The sequence below is a fragment of the Camelus bactrianus genome, chromosome 10, assembly GCF_048773025.1.
Source record: "Camelus bactrianus isolate YW-2024 breed Bactrian camel chromosome 10, ASM4877302v1, whole genome shotgun sequence".
Classification (NCBI taxonomy): domain Eukaryota; kingdom Metazoa; phylum Chordata; class Mammalia; order Artiodactyla; family Camelidae; genus Camelus; species Camelus bactrianus.
In genome coordinates, this window is record NC_133548.1 from 35,919,037 (window position 1) to 35,941,439 (window position 22,403).

At 46.5% G+C, this 22,403-nt stretch overlaps 1 protein-coding gene across 6 annotated transcripts in view; it reads left to right on the plus strand.

Annotated features, from left to right (window-relative positions):
• Window positions 1–22,403, plus strand: part of ABCC8 (ATP binding cassette subfamily C member 8) — a 73,889-nt gene that overhangs the window by 9,664 nt on the left and 41,822 nt on the right. For 4 of the 6 annotated variants that reach the window (XM_074372301.1, XM_074372302.1, XM_074372297.1 and 1 more), the window contains exons 4-10: window positions 2,350–2,516; window positions 4,104–4,346; window positions 5,240–5,428; window positions 12,296–12,460; window positions 14,951–15,106; window positions 19,026–19,160; window positions 19,505–19,667. In XM_074372301.1, the coding sequence (XP_074228402.1) occupies window positions 2,350–2,516; window positions 4,104–4,346; window positions 5,240–5,428; window positions 12,296–12,460; window positions 14,951–15,106; window positions 19,026–19,160; window positions 19,505–19,667 (1,218 nt within the window). The remainder of the gene's footprint in view (window positions 1–2,349; window positions 2,517–4,103; window positions 4,347–5,239; window positions 5,429–12,295; window positions 12,461–14,950; window positions 15,107–19,025; window positions 19,161–19,504; window positions 19,668–22,403) is intronic. The other 2 variants (XM_074372299.1, XM_074372300.1) reach the window with 1 other exon arrangement.

Below are 22,403 nucleotides of genomic sequence, written 5' to 3' on the forward strand. Positions count from 1 at the left end.
ATGAACATGGGTGAGTTGAGGTCATATTTGATTAAATTTAGGCTAGATTGGAAAAGGCAAGAGGGGAAGGGGGCAAAACCATGAGAAGGCTCTCAGGGTAGTCCAGGGGAGACATGATGGTGGCCTGACCCAGGTGGCCACCCCAATGAACAAAAGTGAATGGATTCAAGATAATTAGGAGGTAAAATAGATGGAACTTGGTAATAGGTGGGATGTGGCACTGAGGGAGAGGAAAGCGGGGGAGAAGCAGAGGTAATGTGAACTCAGAGCTTAAAACCCCCCAGCGGCCCCTGTGCTACACCACTTTCTCCCCTTTCTTCTGTTCTCTCAGTCAAGCACTAAGCCTTTGCCGAGTGCTGCAGTGTCTGGCAACAGGCTGAGGGCTCAGCACTGTAGGACAGGACTGTTGAAATCAACCCTAGCGGTCCTGGGTCCACCGCTAACTCCCTTTGTGACCTTGGACAAGATACTCAGGCTCTCTGAGCCCCAGTTTCCCCATCTGTACAGAAATAGTAAGCCCCTGCCTAAGTCGTAGGGTTGTTATAAAGATCAAATCAGACCATATCTGTTAAGTATTAGAGGTAAGACCAATTTAAGACGTATTTTCAAGTCTTGGCCCCAGTAGTAAACCTACTAAAGATGTTCTGGTGCCTGGGATAAAATCTGTCTGAGGGAGTGTAGGTGTGGAGGCAGGGGGATGGCCTCCAGCTAGGGGATTCCTTGTGACCTGGAGACCAGACCCACCTGAGGGACATCATCCCAATCTTGAGGGGTGGAACCAGAAGCAGATGCTCCTGCCCTCAATCCTAATGCTCTCACCCAGGGACCCGAGATACACGGCATTTGCCCCTCCCTGGGCAAGTTCAGTGTCTCAACCTAGTTCCCAGCCCAGAGCCAGACTAGGGCAGACCCCAGCTTTTGTCCCTACGAGATGCCCTGGCGTTCATGTCCAGGCCCACCTAGGGATAAAGAGCAAGGCAAAGATCTCCTTCCTTCTCTGTGGTTCCTTTAGAGAGGAGCTCTAGGGATTTAGGCTGACCTTGTATTGTATGTTAGATCATACACATCATATATCATAGAGCATATGACTCTCGGGAGTAGCGGGGTAAGGACTGCCTGTGCTAAAGCACCCCCTAAAGGGGGACTTAGTTATTGCTGTCTTTTGTTGTCGCCAGCTGACAGTGGTTTATTGGCAGATTTGAAAGAGGGTGGGTGAGTGGGGATTTAGAGATAGAATCCACTGATAGCTTCTGATGTTTATGGTCCCAGGTCTGAAATCTGGAGATAGTAAGTATATTAACAAGCTGATATCCAAAGAGTACCCACTGGGTGCCAGGCTCACTGTGCTAAATGCTTTCCATACATTGCTCACAACAACCTTTGAGACAGTACTATTATTATTCCCATTTTATGGATGAGGAAACTGAGGCCTAGATGGGTTAAATGACTTACCCAAGGTCACATTGCTATTAAGTTACAGAATCTGAACCCAGGTGTATCTAGCTGCAGACCTAACTCTAACCACTATATGCACTGCTTTGCAAGGCGGTGACTCACTTTTTTGTATCCCTCATTCCCCCAGGCTCCCTGAGGAGCATCACCATGCTGCAGTGGACTCTGGACTGGGTGGGCCAGGGATCTCGGCCCTCACCCTCTCTCTGTCACTGGCTTGCAGTGAGCTTGGGCAGGTCACTCCTCACTCTGGGCCTCAGTTTTCTCATCTGCAAAATGAAAGGGCTGGATTGGAGGACTTTTAAGATCTTCCCAGCTTGGAAATTCCACAATAGAGCACACATGCAAGGGCTCTGGCTCTAGGCCAGCCCAGCTCTGCCACTTAACAGCTATGTGACCTTGGATCAGTTACCAAACCTTTCTGAGCCTAGATTTCTTGTCTGTTAAATCGGGGGTGATGGCAGTACTTCCTTCATAAGGCTACTGTGAAGAATAAATGAGATAAAAATATTTAATGTGCTTATTTAACACAGTCCCTATAACTTCGTTAAATTCAAGAAATAATTTTCCTATATTTCTTATTATTATTTATTGTAAAGGGAAATTTGGCTGACCACCTTGACTTACAAGATTATTGTTATTTTTGAACATGCCTATCGTAGATGATTTAATGTATGTACATGGTCTCAAAATCACACACTCACATATTCACACACACACAGACATCCCTTCACTCAGAAATGGGCACGCTCATACCCATAACGCTTATCCACACACACACCTCCTTCCTGACACGCTTCTTTTCTCTCCTCTCCACACACTTGCACACACGCGAGTGCATAGGCAGACGAATATGTGCACGCACGTCCTCTGTGCTCTCCTGTCTCTCCTCGGCAGCCCTGCTAGTCTACTGGACCCTGGCCTTCATCACCAAGACCATCAAGTTTGTCAAGTTCTACGACCACGCCATCGGCTTCTCGCAGCTGCGCTTCTGCCTCACGGGGCTGCTGGTGATCCTCTACGGGACGCTGCTCCTCGTGGAGGTCAACGTCATCAGAGTGAGGGTAAGCAGGCCGCTCCTGGGCTGCCACCCAGCTGAGGACACACCTGGGCCGGGGCGGGGCTTCTGACTAGGGTCCTGCCCCTGCATGTGGCCCCATCCCGCTTCTTAGCCATGCCCTAGAAGGAGTCAGCTTGTTTTACCTGCCCCCAAAAGGGGAGTTGAGGCCAGTGGGAGAAGTCTCAGGAGGAACATTCCATCTGTCCCAGCTGCCCTCTACCCCAGGCTCCCAGGGAAGAGGATGTGTTAGCCGAGGCTGTAGGATTCTGGGTTCAATTCCATAGAGAAGAAATAAAAGCTTCAGGGTACTGGCTTCTCCGAGCCTGTTTGATTTACTTTTTTTTGAGGTCAGAATGGACTTGTAATTATGCATATGAATAAGTAAATTTGGCTGTATTCATGTCTTTTTTAAAATCATTTTTTCTGGCCCCCTTTCCCTCTCTGAGAGTCATACCCTCCCCTCCTCCAGCCTTCCCTCCCCGAGGTAACCGAGATTAACAACCTGGTATGTGTCCTTCCATTCTTTGTTTATGAATATAATACCACATACTTTGTTCAGGTTTTTTTTCTCAACACATAAGTATTGTTTTTTTTCTCTCAATATTTATTTTATAAAAATGGGATTATATTCCACAGTTTTTTTGCATCTTGCTCCTCTCATCTAACATAGCTCTTAAGACTCCCTCCAAGTATGGTATGGTTAATTTTGTCTTCTTAATGGCTGCATAATATTCCACCATGTGCATGAGCCATAATTTATTCAGCCATTACCCTATTGATGGGCATTCACTTTGTTGCCACGTTTTTACAAATAACATATTAAATATACTTATATATTTATGTATTGCTGCTTTTATTTCTATGGGAGAGAATCCAAGGAGTGGAGTTGCTGATTCAAAGGGTGGCTGTATTTTAAATTTTAATTGATGTTGCAGATTACCTTCCAGAAATGCTGTAATACACCAGCAGTGAATCAGAAAAGCTTTCTCCCTTCCTCCGACCAGCAGTGGGAGTAACAGCCGTTCTAATTTGGGCTAGTCCGATGAGTGTGAAGTGCCACTTGAATTTGCATTTCTCGGACTCCTCTGCTTTTGGTTGGTAATTTGCAGGGTACAGAGGCTTCTACATTCCCTGCCTCCACTGACCCTCACAGCATCCCTGTGATGCAAGTACCACCCCTTTTTTAGATGAGGAGACATTTTAGATGAGACTTGTCCAAAGACACCTTGCTAGTAAGTGGAGGAGGCTCCACTGCCTGGCTCCACATTCTGCAAATCCTACATGAAACAAGGTGGTGTCCTCAGATTTGTAGAAGACAGTATATGGGAGATTCCTACTCTTCCCAACCCAAATTAAACCCAGCTCAGCCCAGAGGATTCAGAGTGGACCTCAGTGAAGAGTTATGGGTTAGGAGACCCTGGCACTATGGGCCAAGAGGAGCTGGGGGATCCTTTTCCTGGGGATAGGTAAACAACGGCCCCATCTGTTAGAGGTCAAGGGTGGGGTGTCACAACACCAGATCGTTGCTGGGGCAAAGTGGAGGGTGGTGAGGTTGCAATTACCCATCCCCAGTGGCTCATGTGCCCCACAGAGATATATCTTCTTCAAGACGCCGAGGGAGGTGAAGCCCCCCGAGGACCTGCAGGACCTGGGGGTCCGCTTCCTGCAGCCCTTCGTGAACCTGCTGTCCAAAGGCACCTACTGGTGGATGAATGCCTTCATCAAGACTGCCCACAAGAAGCCTATTGATCTCCGAGCCATTGGGAAGCTGCCCATCGCCATGAGGGCCCTCACCAACTACCAACGGCTCTGCGAGGCCTTTGAGGCCCAGGCGGTCAGTGGGGGCACAGCCACACCATCCATTCCCCACCTTCTGATATAGAGTCACAGACGGGGACATCAGATAGCATCAGGTCAACCCCTGGTGGGACTGGGGGAAACTGAGTCCCAGTGAGGGGAAGAGACTTGCCCTAAGTCACAGTGAACCAGCAACAAGCTCAAGACCAAAGACTCATAGGACGGTCACAGCCAGAATGTCCCTTACAGTTTAGGTCCTCTGATCTAACCCTTTAATTGTCCATGTGGGGAAACTGAGGCCCTGAAGGGAAGTAACCCTACTGGATTTCCCATGCCCTGTGCTCGTCCTTGTGGAGCTCGGTGACTGTAAAGACGGGAATTATCACCCATTTGGAGAGCAGGGGCATTAGTGGCCTGAGCCTTACAGTAAGTCTATGAGTTGGACCCGGCAGGGATTTCTCTCAAATCACTGAGGGAGAAACTGAAGCCTTGAGAGAGGCCATGACCTCCCCAGAGCTGGTGCACAGCTGGTAAGTGGTAGAGCCAGTTGCCTGACTCCCAGTCCAGTGCTCTTTTGCTGTCCCTGCCCTAGCATCAAGGGGAGACACTGAGGCAGAATGGTGGTGCCTGACTGGCATATGCACTCCCTTATTATGGTGCTATGCTCACGACATAGTCCCTGACCAGCTGTGTGACCTTGATTCATCCTCTGGCCTTAGTCTCCCCATCTGGACCATGATGGCATTGATAAGACCCACACAACCATACACTTGGCGGTTCCATGATTTCTTCCTGGAGTTCACCTTTTTGCAGCAGATATGGCCACAGGGTTTCCCCAGGCAGCAGGAGCCAGGGGCTACCTGGGAGGCTGGGCCTTGCTGTGAATGAGTCCTCAGTGACTCTGATCTAGCTGTGGGTCTCTCTGGGCAGCAGAAGGACACACAAAGTTCTCAGGGTGCCCGGGCCATCTGGCAGGCCCTCTGCCATGCCTTCGGGAGGCGCCTGATCCTCAGCAGCACCTTCCGCATCTTGGCTGACCTGCTGGGCTTCGCTGGGCCACTGTGCATCTTTGGAATCGTGGACCACCTGGGGAAGGAGAATCGTGTCTTCCAGCCCAAGGTAGGCCACCCCGGGGTAGAGCAGGGCACCCTTTGCAAGGTTTTCACTCATGGATGACAGTGGGCAAGAAAGTGATGAGTGTGAGCTGTGGCTGTACCGAGGAGGCGGGGTGGTCCTTACCATGCACAAAGCAGTATCCCCCTCCAGGAGATACTCTGCATCTGGTCAACAGAGATGCTAGAAGGTGAGCCTGTGCCCCTAGAGGAAGCATGGTGCCCTGCTCTTTTCCCCACACCATAATACCTCTCTCGGTTATTTAGCCACTCAGAAAGTTGCAGGAAGTGCATTTGTTTATCCAGTGTCTAGAGCTTCTATGATTTGTTAACTTTCAGTTCATGTCATCTTAACAGACTCTAAATAACTTCTCAGGGGTCTATCATCTTCAGTGTTGTATATCCATAGCACTCGAGGTTCTGCAGGGCCATCTTGGGGGTTGCTGTTGTGGGGAGGAGAGTGGGAAACCTCCATGTGTAGGGCTTTTTCTCCCCCTATTCCAAATGTTATTAAAAACTGCTCTAGTTTCTTAATATTTTAGATTTTCCCATTAAAATTTCTTTTTAAAGGAAAGCACTATGTCTCAAAAATATTTGAAACCCATTAGACTAGATGATATCCAATGGCTTTCCAGCTCTAAAGGTGCTACAAACTGAAATCTGTCGGGCAAAAGAGACAGAAAATCTTTCCGCGGGTTTATTTTCCTTCCTTGGGGGCAAAAGCATCCTCGCTGGGGGAGAGGGGGGAGTAGAGTACTTAATTCTTTCATCTGTTTCTTTGCTGCTTAGGTTTAGATGGTCACAAAACAGAAGACTTTTCACCTCTGATAAGACTCAGTCTTATTTTCCCAGCAAGAACGTTGTTACAACCTTTTAACCACAAACAGACAGCCCCAAAATGATGCAGGGAATTACTAATTAGGGATCTGATTACTAATTTTCGACTCTCCCTTGTGTAGTGTTATTCATCTCATGGGCTCCAAAATTGCAGATAGCATTTAAATCCTCAGGAGGTTCATTTGAATTTTTTCTGGAGACATAATTAATCAGCTGAGCACTTTTGGTCAGGAATATGAGACACTCCAAGTCTGTTTGTCTGATTTACTCAGCAAACATTTATTGAACCCTACCATGTGCCAGACCTGGGTTTGGCTGCGGGAATACAAAGGCATTGGTTATGATGAGGGCATTTAACAGTATAACAACCACTTACTGACTGCTTAATACATGCCTGGCTGTGTGCAGAAGTTATCCATGTGCTAATCTCATTTAATCCCTAAAACAACCCTCTAGGGTAAGTTTTTTTTTTTCTGTAACAGCTTTATTGAGATATAATTCATGTACCATCAACTTATGAGGTAGGTATTTTTATTCCCATTTAACAGATGAGGAACTGAGGCTCAGAGAGGTTAAGTAACTTTCCCTAGAGTCTCTCAGCTAGTTAGTGACAGAATCAGGATTTGAATCAAAGTCTCTTTTACTCCATAGTCTGAACACTTGCAATCATGATGCTATATTGATGATGATGATGATGATGATGATGATGATGATGATGATTATCAGCCAACACTTCTGGCTCCAAGGATTGTGAAACCCAATGGAGAAGAGAGAAATCTAAACAAAATATTTTTATGTCATGTGTTAAATGCTACAACTAGGAGGTAGATACAAGGAACTGTGGGAGGAGGGAGTGACTAACTCAGCCAGTGATCATGACACCTTCATAGAGGATGAGATATTTGAATGGGGCCTTGACAGATGAATAGGAGTTGGCCAGGCTAAGATAGGTAGATTTCTTATTTAATCAAGAATGTGAGACCTCTTTTTGCTTATTTAGACTTCCGTGGCTTTTGGGGCCTTCTCTGTCTTTTGAACCTCTGACTTTTACTTGGCCCCAAAAGAGGGAGAAAGAGACTGTTTCTCCTGTCTAAGGAGTGTCACATTTAGTTTCAGTCTGACCATAGGCAACCCCCAAATACTCCATATTGATAAACCTACAGCAGCATGGAGCCAGTTGTTAATATTAGGGGGAAGTGACCCTAGTCAGAGCCCTCATCAGCTTGTCCACATCGTCTTTTTCTTCCTGTGTTTCCCAAAACTCTTATGCGAATCTCCTAAGAGTTCTGAGGCCAGATGTGTCAGAGATAGTGAGAACAACACTTAGAATATTAGTTCATCTGAATGTTAGTTTTGCCTTCGCTTTTCTCTTTGTATACAAACCCTGGGGTTTGCGGCCCTCTCATTGGAATACTCTTGTCTCAGTTACTTGTCAGCACATAAATCCCCAGGACAGATGGCCCTGCCTCAGTGGCAGCAGGCCCTATCAGATTTAATATTTGTTCCCTGCAGCCCAAATACAATCAGCAAATTACAGACATAGAAACGAGAGTTGAAAGTAAATACAGTCTCCAATGTCAGCAACAAAGAGTCCTCAATCGTGTGGTTGCCTGGGATATGGTTTAATTTTCATTTGGGTTTCAGGGCTCAGAAAATGAGGGAACAGGGTCATTTATTGAAGTTATTTGGTTCACCCCCTCCCTCCTCCCTGCCTCTTGGCAGCTCTAACCCAGAGAGACAAGTGCTATTCTGGGCTTTATGAACCTATTCTGGGCTTTATGAACCTACAAAGAAGGAGGCTCTCTGCTACATGTTGCAGTGCTTAACAACCTGCTCAGTGAGAAAGCCCTTCTTTCCGTCCAGCCTGAATCCATCCTGCTGCTGTCAGCACAGCCGGGCACCCGTTCTTCACTTTATTATCAGTAGCCACCCTGTCCTCTCTTCCCTCTGCAGGATACTCGCAGTTGGCAAGAATCATACTGCCCTTGGTATCCTCAAGGACAAGCATTTCTTATTTCTCCTTTAATTACTGGAAGTGTCACATGGCCTGCTAGATCTTTGACACTTGTGTCCCCCCGCCACTCCCCAGGGAAAGCTGGGACCCGGTCTGGGCATGACCCCTGATAGATTTCTTTCCAGCCCCCTCTCCCGCCCAACCCCCATCCACAATCTGTCACCTGCTGTGGATGCCACTGATCTCACTGGAGGGCAAGGGAATTGGATTCATAAAGAACTGCTGGCATCTGAAACTTGCCAGCACTGCTCTAGGCTATCAGCTGAGCAGAGAAAGAAATAACAGGCTGGGTTTGCTCTCAGGGCCAAAGCTTCCAACAGCCTCTAAACCTCAGTGGAAATTGTGTGTAGGTTAATGAGAGTTTGTTTCTGAATGAGTTCTCCTGGGACCTGCTTATGATTCTACATGTGTGTCTTTCTGTTTGTCCCTGGGTCTCTTGGTATGTCTCATTCCATGTGTGTCTGTGTTCCCACTTGGATACCCATATTTGTGACTATCACTATGGCTATTTTATGAACTTATAGGCATTTCTGTGACTTTGTGTCACTAGCGTGTGTTTTGGTCTCTTTACAACAATGCCCATGTGGCTGCTCTAGCCTCACTAACCCCTTCTCAGATGCCAAGATGCACCTCCAGTATCACCTCCTCCAGGAAGCCTTCTTCTGGTTGAATTAGATGCTCCTTTTCTGTGCTTCCATTATTTCCTATACTTGCACCATGAAAGCACCCCTTGTCTTTTTCCTCAACTTGACCCTGAGCCCGTAAGACAGGAACTGCATTGTCTAACCTCTCTGTGCCCAGATCCATGTTTGACACCCAGGAGGTCCAGGAGAAATCATTCTTCAACAAGTAATGCAGGCATTACTGTATATTGAATGCTTACACTTACTAAATTTTTTGTTTACCTACGTTATTACATTGAATTCTTACAACTTTTGGAAGTAGAAAACCCTTAGTGGCCTCATTTTACAAGTAAGGAAACTGAAGCTCAGAGAGGTTGAGGAACTTACCTAATGACACAGTGGCTAACATAATGAGTCAGAATTCAAACTCAGATGTGGCTAATCTCAAAGTCTAGGCTCTAAACCACCATGTCAAAAGGTTGTGAATGGATGGGTGGGTGCCTTGGTCTGTGGGTGGTCAAAAACAGTTCTCAGTGTTTACACCCAGGGCCTCCTAGGGCTGTGAGACCTGAGGGCAATTCACCTTTTGGCCCATGCCAAAATTGGAAGCAGGAGCCTAAGTGACCCCCTCTCCTTAAACTCCAGAGAACAAAGGAAGGGGGCCTTTCCAGTTATACCTTTGGCCAGGCAGGGGCAACGGGGTTCAGAACGGTAGAATCAAGAGTCCTGGGTTCTAGTCCTACCTCTGCAACAAACTCCCTGCTATAAAAAGTAGATGGAGGATGAAGATCATATGCATAAATTAATTTAAAATATGTTTATTGAGTGCTCCTGGGGAAACCCTTGGAAACAAACATCATTTCTTCCCTGAGAGCTTGTGAAAATGTGAGACTAGGGGCATCTGATCTTCCAAAGCATTTACCTCCCACCAAATGTCAAGCTGTGTCTTTGGCCTTTTCTCTCCAGCCTCCAAGGTGCTGGGCAGTGCCAGTGCCCTCACAGCCATTTGAAGCTTCCCAGGGCAGCATCCCTGGCCTCTTCGGCTAGTCTAGTACCCACTTCTTGGGTACTTGGCTATTCTGGCCTCCATCCTTTTTATGCTGTCTCTTTGAAGAGAGATCAAATAATGACCCAATGACTTACACCTGTAAGGACATTGTCATTTTAACAGGTCCCCAAATTCTTGATCCAAAGAAATATAACTTCCAACCCTTCGAGCATGTGTGTTGTTAGGGGAAGGGGTCAAGGTTTTCCCTTTAAAGCTGCAAAAAGAGAATTTGTTGCTTGGTTTAAAATGTACAAATATTAATGAGTGCACTTAACAGATACCATAGCCTAAGCAATGAGATTGGTGGATTTTTCTAGCCCTCATTCTCCAGCCTACGTGCTTTCTGACCATTACGACACAGTGAATGCATGTCATTCCACGCTGCGGGAGAGCTTTCATGATGATTGGTGTTCTTGGGTGCACAGTGTTCCCATGAGTATCATAATATATACTTAATCATTCCCTAGGGTTGCATTTACATGGATTTTTGCACTCTCCCCCTGCTATCATCCAGAGACAGTACATCTTTGCATATATAGCTATTTCCTTATGTTAAATTATTTCCTTTGGGATAAATCCCCACTATGTGCTTTATGGCTTTAAAATAATGGACTCCATTCTCCAGAGCTGGATCGCTACAGAGGCTGGTAGAACAGAAGAATTCAAAGGCATGTTAAACAGGACCAGGTTTTTCCCAAGCCTGGAAACCTTCATTTTTGACCCAGAACCAGCCAAGCGGGCATGTTTCTGTCTCCTACAAGTCACAAGTTTGTAGCTGACAATAGGAGACTCAAGGTCAAAAGGCTGGATAAAGATTACATAGTGGATCTAGGGTAGTTTTTGGCATCACACAGATTCGTGTTCACATGTTCTCCTTTCCCAGCATGTGACCTTGGGCGAGCCACTTAACCTTGCTGAACTCTTTTTCTTCATGTATAAAATTGGGCTAGTAATGGTACTCCTCTCATTAAGGTATCGTGAGCATTACCCTGATAAATGTTGTGTCCTGCTCCTTGCTTCCCTGTCAGGTCAGGTCTCAAGCCCCGCAGCCTAATTTTAAGGTCTATTTTGTTGCTTCCAGTCCATCCCCACCCTCTCCCTTCTCCCTTCTCCCTTCTCCCACTGCCTTTCCCTGTGGTACTTTAACAAATGAGACAGACTCAGGGGCTTCAGTTGTTGGTAGGGCCTTCCTCTAAGAGGCCTCACTTCTGCCTATGGCTTCTTCCTAGTGTCCCCCAAAGGGAGAGACCCTTGTCCCACAGAGCAGGGGAGATACAGTTGTAAGCAGGACCAGCTCTGTGGAGCTGTGAGGGCTGGTTAAAAGGCCCTGTTGAACTGAGAGGCAAGATCTTTTCTACCATCAGGAAGCCCTGTATCTGGGTTGCAGGAATTTCTGACTCTAGAAAAAGAACTTCATTTAGAATCCTGTTCCTTTTGGCTTGATCCTGGCCACAGTCATCCCTCAGGCTCTTTCTCATCACTTTGTTCCCACCACCCCTTTACCCTGCAGCAGCAGCTCCCACACCCTTCCAAACCACTTGCAAAGTTCCAGGCAGAGCCTCAGAAAAGGGTGAGCTATGGAAACATTGATGTGTCTCTGCTGGGGAGTGATGGACTTAATCAAGATCAAAGTTTTCCTGGGAGCTGTTGGTGCTGAATTTAGAAACACATGCCGTTGTTCTCTGGTATCTTTAGCAACGAAGTCAAAATGGTTGTTTTTTTTCCCCACTGTTTATCATCTGAGATCTTTCTGGAGGTGCAGGGGGGAAAAAGCCTTAAATTTGAAAGGAGATCCCAGGAGCCCACAAGGCTGGGGTGTTTGGGCCTGAAATAGTCTGTAACAGGCGATGAGTTCCCATCTCTCGCCTGGGAGCACTACTGCCATGTTTTCCACTGGTCTTTCCTCCCCAGAAACGTCTACAGGACAGGCTGTTGGTGACTGGGGGACAAAACCTCAGTTGGATCTGTTTTTGTAGCAGACAACACACATCAGGAGATTTGTTTTAGCAGTTCTAGTTTTGGCTGTTCTGTGAGTCACTCTATTTATTCTCGTCCCATTCAGAGTGAGCTCCCTGGGGCCTGGTGGCCACCAAGCTGGGAGTCATATCTACAGGCATGAGGTTGGAACTGGGCTACATTCTGTTCCCCTAGGTGGGATGATGGAGAGGGTATAGGCAACCCTCCCTGTAGTTAAAAGAATGTTCAGTCTGATTTTTCACCCATAAACAGTTGCACAAGGTTTTGCAAGCATAGAAGGTCCTATAATAGTGGCCACTGTGGCCCAGTAACAGGTACCAATGGCTGTCATTTTGCTGGCAATGACAGTCACCTCTGCATTTCTCTTTCCAACAGACACAGTTTCTCGGAGTTTACTTTGTCTCATCTCAAGAATTCCTTGCTAATGCCTACGTCTTAGCCGTGCTTCTGTTCCTTGCCCTCCTACTGCAAAGGACATTTCTGCAAGCATCCTACTATGTCGCCATTGAAACTGGAATTAACTTGAGAGGAGCAATACAGGTACTTGAACGATTCGTTTTTCACTTCATAATAAGAACCGCACTATTTGTCCTCATGAACATGTTGTCAGGGCTGATAAGGCAGCCACACAATCATCAGAGACCTCGGCTCCTCCTGTCGTGGTGCTCTGCCAGCCTTCTCACATGACTTTTGTCTCATGGTTTAATAGGACTATTGAAATCGCCACTATCATATATACATTTAAACCAGCAAGAAGAAAGATGGGACAATAGGAGGGAATGCTGCCTTATTTTAAAATCATAATGTAGAAGTTGCACAGATCCTCACATCCCATTGGTGAGAAATTGGCCACATGGCTATACCTAGAGAGGCTAGAAAGTGTGGTCTTTATTCTTGACAGCCATATATGCCTTGCTAGAAATTCTTCTTATGAAAAGAAGAGAATGGGTATTGGGGGACAAATAGCAGATTCTGCCATACCCAGCAATTCTCATGAAGTCACTAGAACACTAGGAAGTTGTGACTAAATTCCAAAGCCACTCATTCTTCAGAAATGTTCCTCAGAATCATTAACTTTGATTGGTCCTCTGGGAGCCGGGATCAGAGACATTGCAGAAAAAGGACTGAGAGGAGAAGGGTATAGCCTGGGCTGGGGACAGTATCAGGGTCCAAACTTTGGTTATCCTGGTATAGTCTACGTGAACGGCGCCCCCTGGAGTTGACATGACATAACAACACTGCCCATCCCCAGTGGTTTTTTCATTGAGAAAGCAGAGCCATTTCCTCAGGAATATCATCACGTAAGAATACGGGAAAGATCCCAGGAAAATCCAAGACCCTCTAGGACTCATAAGGGAAGAGCTCTCCTAGCTCAGAGCTAGGAGAACCAAGCTATTGCTTGTTCCAAAAACCTCTCTAAAAACCCCAGCCACTGCCCAGACCCTTCCAGTGACAGGCAGGCATGGGCCACCACAAACAACAGTAGTAGTTTTGTAGTCTGATTTTGTAGTCGAACAGTTTTGTAATTAAATCCACTTTCTACTTCTATGTCACAAATCGCACACTGGCCCAATATTTTCCAATTACAGAGCCAAAAATGGTGTTGTTGTTGTTGTTGTTGTTGTTGTTGTTGTTGTTATTGTTGTTGTTTTTAATGTATTAGGATGTAATTGTTTTTTATTAAACTGTCTGAATCTTTTGCACAAATAACAGAGAGTAATTCATATGTCCTAAAAAGAAAATGCTGACTTTAATTATGGGAACAAATTGGGGGAAAATTTCTTCCTTTCAGAGATGTACAGAGATTTATAGATAAAGGTTTATGTTTTCATGTGTTTGCGAACAACTACAGTTCTTGCATGAAAAGTTATTAAGAGAAATTCCTGTATTATATATAATTTTGATGTATACCAGATATCAGTTGGTTGTGTAATTCTGTGTATCCAGGTCTTTACTTAATCATGCTTTATTTGATAGCTTATGTTCCTACCTCACTGAAACTGGATTTATTATTATTCTTTGAAGACTGATTTCACATAACTTAGGATGTGCATAGATCTGTCAAAAAATATCATTGCCATTACTTTAAACCTTACCCAATATGTATCTAAACTCATAAAAAGACATAAGATAGGTTCATGCTTTAAGCAGATCTGACCCACAAAAAAAGCCTGGGTTTACACAAAAGATGGATTAAGGGCTGGAAATCTGCCTTACAACAGAATGCACAATAGAATTTCCTTTAAGAGCAGGCATCCCTAGGACATTCAAGACAGGAATGCACTTTTCCTTGTTTAAGGGCACATAGCCTGAAAATTGCCAACTTTCTGGGAGGCACGATCACTCTGCATATAGAGCTTTTAGGTTCAGAGCTCATGGGGAGTCATTACCATGGCCACTCTCCATCTGCCCTGGGGAGACAGAACAAGGTCCTGGGGGCAGGGACACTCAGGCAGTGCTGGGGCTGATTGACACAAACATTGTTTCTTACAAGAAGGAAGAAGACCTTCCCATGCTGAACTCTTGCTCTGTTTCAAGGCTCAGTTAAGACAGGACTTGGCCCCAGAGCATACCCCTTCCCTGGTTGGAGACAGCCACATTAAAACAGACGGCTGCTGCACTTCATCATTTTTATGGCTCTAAAGTGTGTTCTCCACTGGCTTCTGGTAAATCAAGAGTACAGCTGGACATGAGGATCGCTTTTAAGGCTTAAGAACTAATTAAGTCCTGTCTCCAAGGGAAAGGTCTTGCTTGCTGGGGAAGTAGCTTGCCATACTGGCGTGGATTCCTTATGTGAATGCTGCCTCTCTGACTTGCTTGAACTGTAATCAAAGCCCTTTACCTCTCTGAGCCTTAGTTACCCTACTTGTAAAACTGAAACAACTATGCAGTGCCCCTTTCCAGAGCTGCTTTTGGGCTCCGTGGAAGAATGCCTGAGAAGCCCCTGGCACCTTATAGACACAGGGCATCTGGGGTGGTGATTAGGATGTTGATGATGACAAATGTGAAATATTCTGCTCTCATTTCCAGACCAAGATTTACAATAAAATTATGCATCTGTCCACCTCTAACCTATCCATGGGGGAAATGACTGCTGGGCAGATCTGTAACCTTGTGGCCATCGACACCAACCAGCTCATGTGGTTTTTCTTCTTGTGCCCAAACCTCTGGGCTATGCCAGTACAGGTAAGGGATGTGTGCTTTGTTGGGGGGACACAAAACCAGAATCTGCTGGTACATGCCCAGTGATGAGGAGCTCACCATCTTCCACTTCAGGTTTGCCTGTACCTTCCACCCCCTTGGGGTCTCCATGGAGTGTACCCCTGGTTCCTATACTGTCTCACACTCTGCAAGTGGTCTAGCCATCTCTCTCTTGAAGATGAGAGAAGACAATGTCATTAAGACTTTAAAAATGCAGCCAATCTTTTAAAAAAAACTATATAATAATCATGCATGGACCACTTCGGCAGACATTAAAAGTTATGTGATAGTAAAGCACTTAATTACATTGAAAAGTGTTCATGGTATAATTTTAAGTAAAATGAGTACAAAAAGGCCTTATGAGATTACAAGTGATTTTTATTTTCTTTATGCATTTCTAAATTCTCCAATGGGCATGTGTTATTTTTGGAAATCTAAAACATGGCATTTTCTAAAGCCAGACAACCTTTGGGACTAGCTCTGGAGGAGGTGCATTCTCCCCCAACAATAGAGATTCCTCAGCGTGGTTTACCTGACTCTTGGCCTTATCTGCTCCGTCTCCCATCCGGAGCTCTTCCACCACTCCTCCACCACGGAGTCTGTGATTCCTGTCCTGTGCCTTGAAATGAATCTTCACTCTGTGCTCAGGCCAGAAGCTGAAATCCCAGATCCATTCCCAGAGGGCCTGCAGGCTGCCAGGGGGCTGCCTGGCGTAGCAGAAAATGTCTGGATGTGGGTGAGACAGGCTGATTCAAATACTTGGCCTCTCTGAGCCTCGTTTCCTCAACTGTGAAAAGGGGACGATTCCTTCTCTCTGGAGTTGCTCTGATGATTCAATTAGATAATACAAGTAAAGCACCAAGCAGTATGCCTGGCATAGAGTAGTCACCAAGTAAACATCAGATCCATGTAACTTGCTCACTTTGTTGTGAGTAAGGACGTTACCAGCCCACAATCCACTGCTTCTTGGGATATAGAGTCCATTAACCTTAATCTAAAGTGATTTTTATTGGTCTTCCTTGCCTATAAAGTTTATATTTAAGAGACACTAAAGGAAAATAGGAGAGATTCGCATAGGGAGGCAGCTAGACAAGATTGGATGTAGGACAGGAAATCTGATGGTCCTTTTTACGGCAACAGCTGTATATGCCGTCCCCCATTTCCACTTACCCACACTCAGACCCCTGTGTCCCCTCCACTCTGCCAAGATGGACCAATGACTACAAAAGCTCTAGAAGGGCCTGGAGAGCTCATCTAATACAGTCCCGGCCTTTTATCCTTTCTCTTGTGTTCCCTTGAATTACCCATTTCAGAAGATTTTGCCCACCAAACCTGCTGCATTGTTATGGTTACTGTTACTAATAATGTTTGTTGTACAGACACCATTGCTAACAATACTAATACTGACTAATAGCTGATAACCCCTGCCCTGTGCCTGGCCTGCCCAGCCTCTTTCACTTGTGTAATTAACTCTCACAACATGGGGTTGGGAGTGCGAAGGAAATTTTTACATCCGCTGATTACTTACCTTTGCTTATTTATTGTGAAGTATCATTTTATTTTCTATTTTTAATTCCTCGAAAACTGTACCTTTGCGCTTAGAGCTTTGACCGGCCCTCAAGACCCTGTGTTACCACTGGAGTTGATACAATCCCTTCAACCTGGTCAGGATTCCGAATGCAATCCAGTTGGCCACACGGCACCCAAGGCTTTTGATAGTATTGAAATTAGCTCAGGAGCCCCATTCCTTGTCCCCAAGGACTTTCTTGCTGATTTGTAATCTTTTTTTGGTCATATGTATTTTTTTTTAAGTAACAGCTTTATTGAGATATAATTCACCTGTTTAAAGTGTGCAGTTTGGTGGGTTTTAACATGCTAATGCGAATTGTCACCATCACAATTTTTGAACACTTTGATTATGCCAGAAAGAAACACTCATCCCTGCCCTTGGTCCCAGGCAACCACTGATCCACATATACTTTTGAAAACCTAATGACACTGTCTTCTCCGAAAAACAAATGTGTATTCATGCATTTTTCCTACAATTTCAAGGCTTTATGGGCCCCCTGAGGCCAATGGACAACCATGTTAAGGAACTTGGCCATAGTGAGGACCTCATGCTTCCTCATGCCATGGGCCTCAGAGGTCCAGAGAGGGCAGGGCCCTTACCCTGGGTGACACAGCAAACTGGTGGTAGCACTATATCATGTATCTCCTTTCTGTGGGTCCCTAGTGACAGAGTTCCCATGAGGCTTGTTTATTTTTAAGAAGGAGGGTCAGCCACCTTGTCTCCAACTCTATGCCTGGCACTATTCTAGGTGCTGATCATGTATGTTCATTTAATCTTCACAACATTCCTGCTAACTAGGCAATTAAAATCACCATTTTAAAAATGGAGAAAAGGAGACTCAAGATTGCAAAGCCAGTAAATGCTGGGACTGTATGCAAATTGAGGGCTGCAGACTCCTGGGACTGTAACCACCCCAATTCACAAGAGGTTTGAACTGTGACTAGGAGATAAAATAGCCCTTTTATTCCCCACAGTCGCACTGCACACTCAGAATCCCTGATCTCTGGTGTGTTCTCCTGTGGGGTCTGTTCAAACCCTCATAGAAGGAAGATGGGACAGAAGGATCTGAGCAGCATGACAGGGGGTGGGTGGAGCATGAGGAGGAGCCCAGTGGCAGCAGCTGCACCCCCAGCTCCTGCCCCAGCAGCTGCCAGCACTTGAAGGTGGTGGGGGTACAGAAGCCAAACCCCATTCGGGGCCCTAGTGGTGACTCTGGGAGAACTCTGAGAGCTTCCTAGTGTCTGGTCTACCCAAGCTGCTGAATGACACCCTGAATGCCTCCGAATGAGGACAGCAAATGAAAAGATTGGATGCCAGGGGTAATTTTCCAGAACAGTGATAGGTGTGGGGCCCAACAATAGTGGGAAGGTTCTTCATCTCCTGATGTGCTCCTCTGCCCATCCGTTCCGGCATTTAACATCAGTTAAACACTGGGAGGCAGGTAGTGAAGGGGTCATTTACCAGCCCCTAAGGACCTGCTAATGCAGGAGGCCTTCTGCAATTAATAGACATTACAGAGCCACCCACCCACCCCTCTGTCCTTGAGACAGTGCGGGAGCTTAGTGCCGGTGGGTGGGTGTAGGGCTCAGGGAGTCCAGGGATAACCCAGGCACAATTTTTTTTTGCCAATTAAATAAGACAGCACATCTGTTCCTCTAGAATGAGCCCTGAATTTAGAAGTATCTGCCTATGAAGGCAACCTAAGGAATTGTCATCTTGATGCTTTGGGGACTGGCAAGAGTAATTTACACTTCTCATAAATATTCAGAAGCAGGCAGTCATTTATATAGAGCTAGAAACAGAACAAATTCTCTTTTCAGAGAATACCTGCCAGATTCACTAAAAAAAAGATAAATAAATAAAGACACCAGGAGCGTAAGAATGAAAAGTGAACTCTCGGACCCAGAACTGGTTGTGTCTGGCATGGCTGCAGCTCTTTTGCCCCTTTGCACATGTACCGCTTTTTCCCAGTGAGAGTGATGCATCATCCGTGATAACCAGCAAACAGAACAAAAGGTGCTGCCATGCATTGTGCAGCCTCAGCTGGGAGACTTCCATCTGGAAAATAGACTTGGAGAGAGTTAATGCTTCAGCCAGCCTTGCAGATAAATGCAGTTACCAGCCCAGAAACTCTCTGCCCATCGTGCTCATCCCTCTTTCTGAAATTGCTTTGCCCCACCTCCTCCTCTGACCCCCAAGAAACTTCGGGAAGCTGGGCACCGAGGCATGTCCCACTATAGGGGAACTTTAGGAGCAGTGAGGGGATTTTGCAAGTACCTCCTGGTGGGGCAGCCCCCAGATCAAAGGTCACTCATCGCTATGACCCTCCCTCAGATCATCGTGGGTGTGATTCTCCTTTACTACATCCTTGGAATCAGTGCCTTAATTGGAGCAGCTGTCATAATTTTACTGGCCCCAGTCCAGTACTTCGTGGCCACCAAGCTCTCCCAGGCCCAGCGGAGCACACTGGTGAGTATCTGCAGGTGGGCACATGCCCCTTTTCCCCATCCTTCCCCCGTGTGTCTGCCTGATCCCTCTCCCCTCAGAGTAGTGGGTCCCCTCACTCTTCCTCCAGTTTCTGCCAAGCAGCCCCCAACACACATCTGCACTATGATTGACTTTAAGAAGTTCACTTCAGCTGCCCAGACTTTCATTTCTTTGTGAAATGGAAGTAATGGAGACGGCAGGCAGCATCCCTGTGGGGACAGAGGCGGGGCGTAGTCTATGAGATGGTGAAGGCATTGACTCCGCTCCTTCCTCTTGGGTGGGATGGGTCAAGGGAAACCCTTCTCTGACTCAGTGACTCCTGGCAGGAGTATTCCAACGAGAGGCTGAAGCAGACCAACGAGATGCTCCGCGGCATCAAGCTGCTCAAGCTGTACGCCTGGGAGAACATCTTCCGCACGCGGGTGGAGAAGACCCGCAAAAAGGAGATGACCAGCCTCAGGGCCTTCGCCGTCTACACCTCCATCTCCAGTGAGTCCCCCCACCAGCCAGCCCTGTGTGCTGCTGCCTACATGCCAGGACAGGTGTCAGGGCTGAGGGAGGAAAATGGGGCCGGAAGTGGGAGACTTTGGGATCAAGCCATCCAGGAGAGCCTCAAACCGTCTCTTGTAGCAGTACTCGCAGAAATCAGTGTTCCTCAGTCATTTATCCAGAAAATATGTACCAAGAGCCTGCTATGTGCAGGGCACTGGGCTGGCCTCAAGATACAGTGATGCTAAAGACGGGTGAGGTCTTTGATGTTGTATCCAGCTGGTATGTTATCGAGAGGCAGCAATAAGTGGATAAATAACAGGAGTTTCAAACTTTCCCAAGTGTGGGGACTCCTTTTCAGTAAGTCAGACTGAGTTGCCACTGTCCTAAGGAAGCTACAAGGAAGCTTCCATCTACCTGGGGCCATGAGAGAGAGAAGATTTTTCTTTGAAGAACAGAAGCCCAAGCATGAGTTCTCACAGGTGTAGGGACTGAATTTATGTTAGCTAAGTGGTTTGGGAATCTCAAGCCCAGAAAATAGAGGGAAAGAAAGACCCAAACTGGTAAAACTCCTATGGTTCCAGAAGACACGCATATTAAAACTACTTTCCAGCCACTCTCCCTTCTGAGATGTCCCGCACTCTGTCTATGGAGTGGGTGTCTACTTCTACCTTAAACTGAGCACCCAACCCCCACACCTTGTGGCCTTTCTTTTGCTTCCTGAAACAGCCTACACTCTGCCTAGGGAGTATCTCTCTAAATAAATCTACCTTTACTCAAAAAAAAAAAAAAAAAAAAAAGAAAAGGAAAGAAAAGGAAAACAACCATTTTCCAGAGAACATAGGACTCCAGTGGCAAACATGCCTGTTAAACAATGAACTAATAATAAAGAAATAAAAATCCACCAGAAGAAAATACACCACCAGAATAAGAGTCAGCAAATGCAACAAATGGGAGAATTTGTTACCTGGAGATGACAGAATAGTCTGAAAGAGGTAATAAAATAAGTGTGTGAAAATAAAGAGCTAAAGGAAGGCACAAGGCAAAAACAGCAAAAAGAAAGCCAAAAGAACTTCTAGAAATTAGAAATTTAGTTATTGAGATTAATTCAGATGGTCCCCTGTTCAGAGCGGACATACGGAGGTCTTTGAGGTCAGGTGATGGATGGAGTCCTGGCCCAGGTTTATCTCACAGTTGGTCTAGTGGCTCTGTGGACCCATCCCTTTGTGGCTACTACCTAAGTGCATAACTGGGATGTAGATATTTAGCAGCTCGAAGACCTCATGCTGATTCCCTGACCTGTCCAGTTTAAGAGCCATTTTGGTAGGACGGGCCAAGAGGAAGCCCCCAGAGATTAAAAGCAAAAAAGGGACAAAAAGCAGCTCCGTGTACAGGTTAAATGAATTAACATAGCTGAAGAGAGAATTCGTGAATGAAAAGATAGATCTGTGGAAATCGGTGGAACAGAATGTGGTAAAGAGTGGTAAATGGAAAATATTTTTGCAAGTTGGGAAAACTGTTTTACAGATGAGAAATTGAGGCCCAGAGGTGGGCGTCTTCCTGGGGTCACCTCTGAGGTTAATGGCACGGCTCAGACTAGATCCTCTGGAATCTCTTAACTCCCAGCCTCACGCTATTTTCCACACAGAGCTGGGAACCTATGTGGGGTAAAGAAAACTTAGGACCCAATGGGGCACCAGTTTCAGGCTGTTGTCTCTGAATAGAAGAGAAACAACCTAGCATGGGCTCTGAATGGGTGGGAAATAGGGAAGGAAATTAGGAGAGAGAGACATGACTAACCCACTCCCCCAGCTGAAGCTGTTTCTTTGGGTGTGCCAGGAAGAGACCTGTGGGGGTGGCAGTGGTGGGGCAGCAGTGGAGGGTGCACCAGAGGTGTCTCCCAGACAGGCACGTGGAGAACAAGATGGACACTCAGGTCATCTGTGTGTTCCTGGTATTCACCCTGCCTAGAGAGAGGGTCTGCTGGGGCCAGGTGGCCAGCATCCAACCTGAAGGTTTTCACAAGGCAGAGCTTGCACTGAGCACCTCCCAGTGTCCTGGTCCAGGTAGCAGTGACCAGACCATCCACCATCATGGCACCAGCCATGGCATCTTTCTGCAGAAAGTCCTGCTAGGAGCTGATTTTTTCAGAATGGAGTGATGAGCATAGCAGGCTTCCTGGATTCCTCACCAGGACACTCCAGGTTCCTCATCCCTGACCCTGTGGCCTCCGAGTACTGCCAGGCTGAGCACTCAATAGGACAGGAGAAATGGGGACAAAGCCTCTGGGGAGCTCAGAGAAACCAGTGTCCATAGCCCCAGGCCCTCTTCAGCCTCTCTATCAGCTCTGCCTGCTTCTGGGCCTGGCTGTGGTGACAGTAACCCCACACTGTGTACAGCCCGTGAGTTATAGGCTCCTGGCTTTCAGACATCCCATCAGGGGAACAGCTGCTGAGGTGGGGGAGGGCCTCCCCCGACCCCAGCAACAATATGGCAGGGTGGCAAAGGGCAGGCTCACTGTTGCTACAATGGGAGAGAGGGAAGGGAAGCAGCAAGGAAGTTGGAGGCACTGGGTCCCAAGATTCCTGGCAGCAAAGTGGGAGCAGCCTCGGGTCATGTAGATGGGGCAGGTGGCAGCTACTTTGCTTCTAGGAGATGTAAGCTCGCTTCCTGCATTCCGAACTGCAACCAACTGGGACATGGTTTCCTGCGTAAACAACAGCATGAGATGCCTGG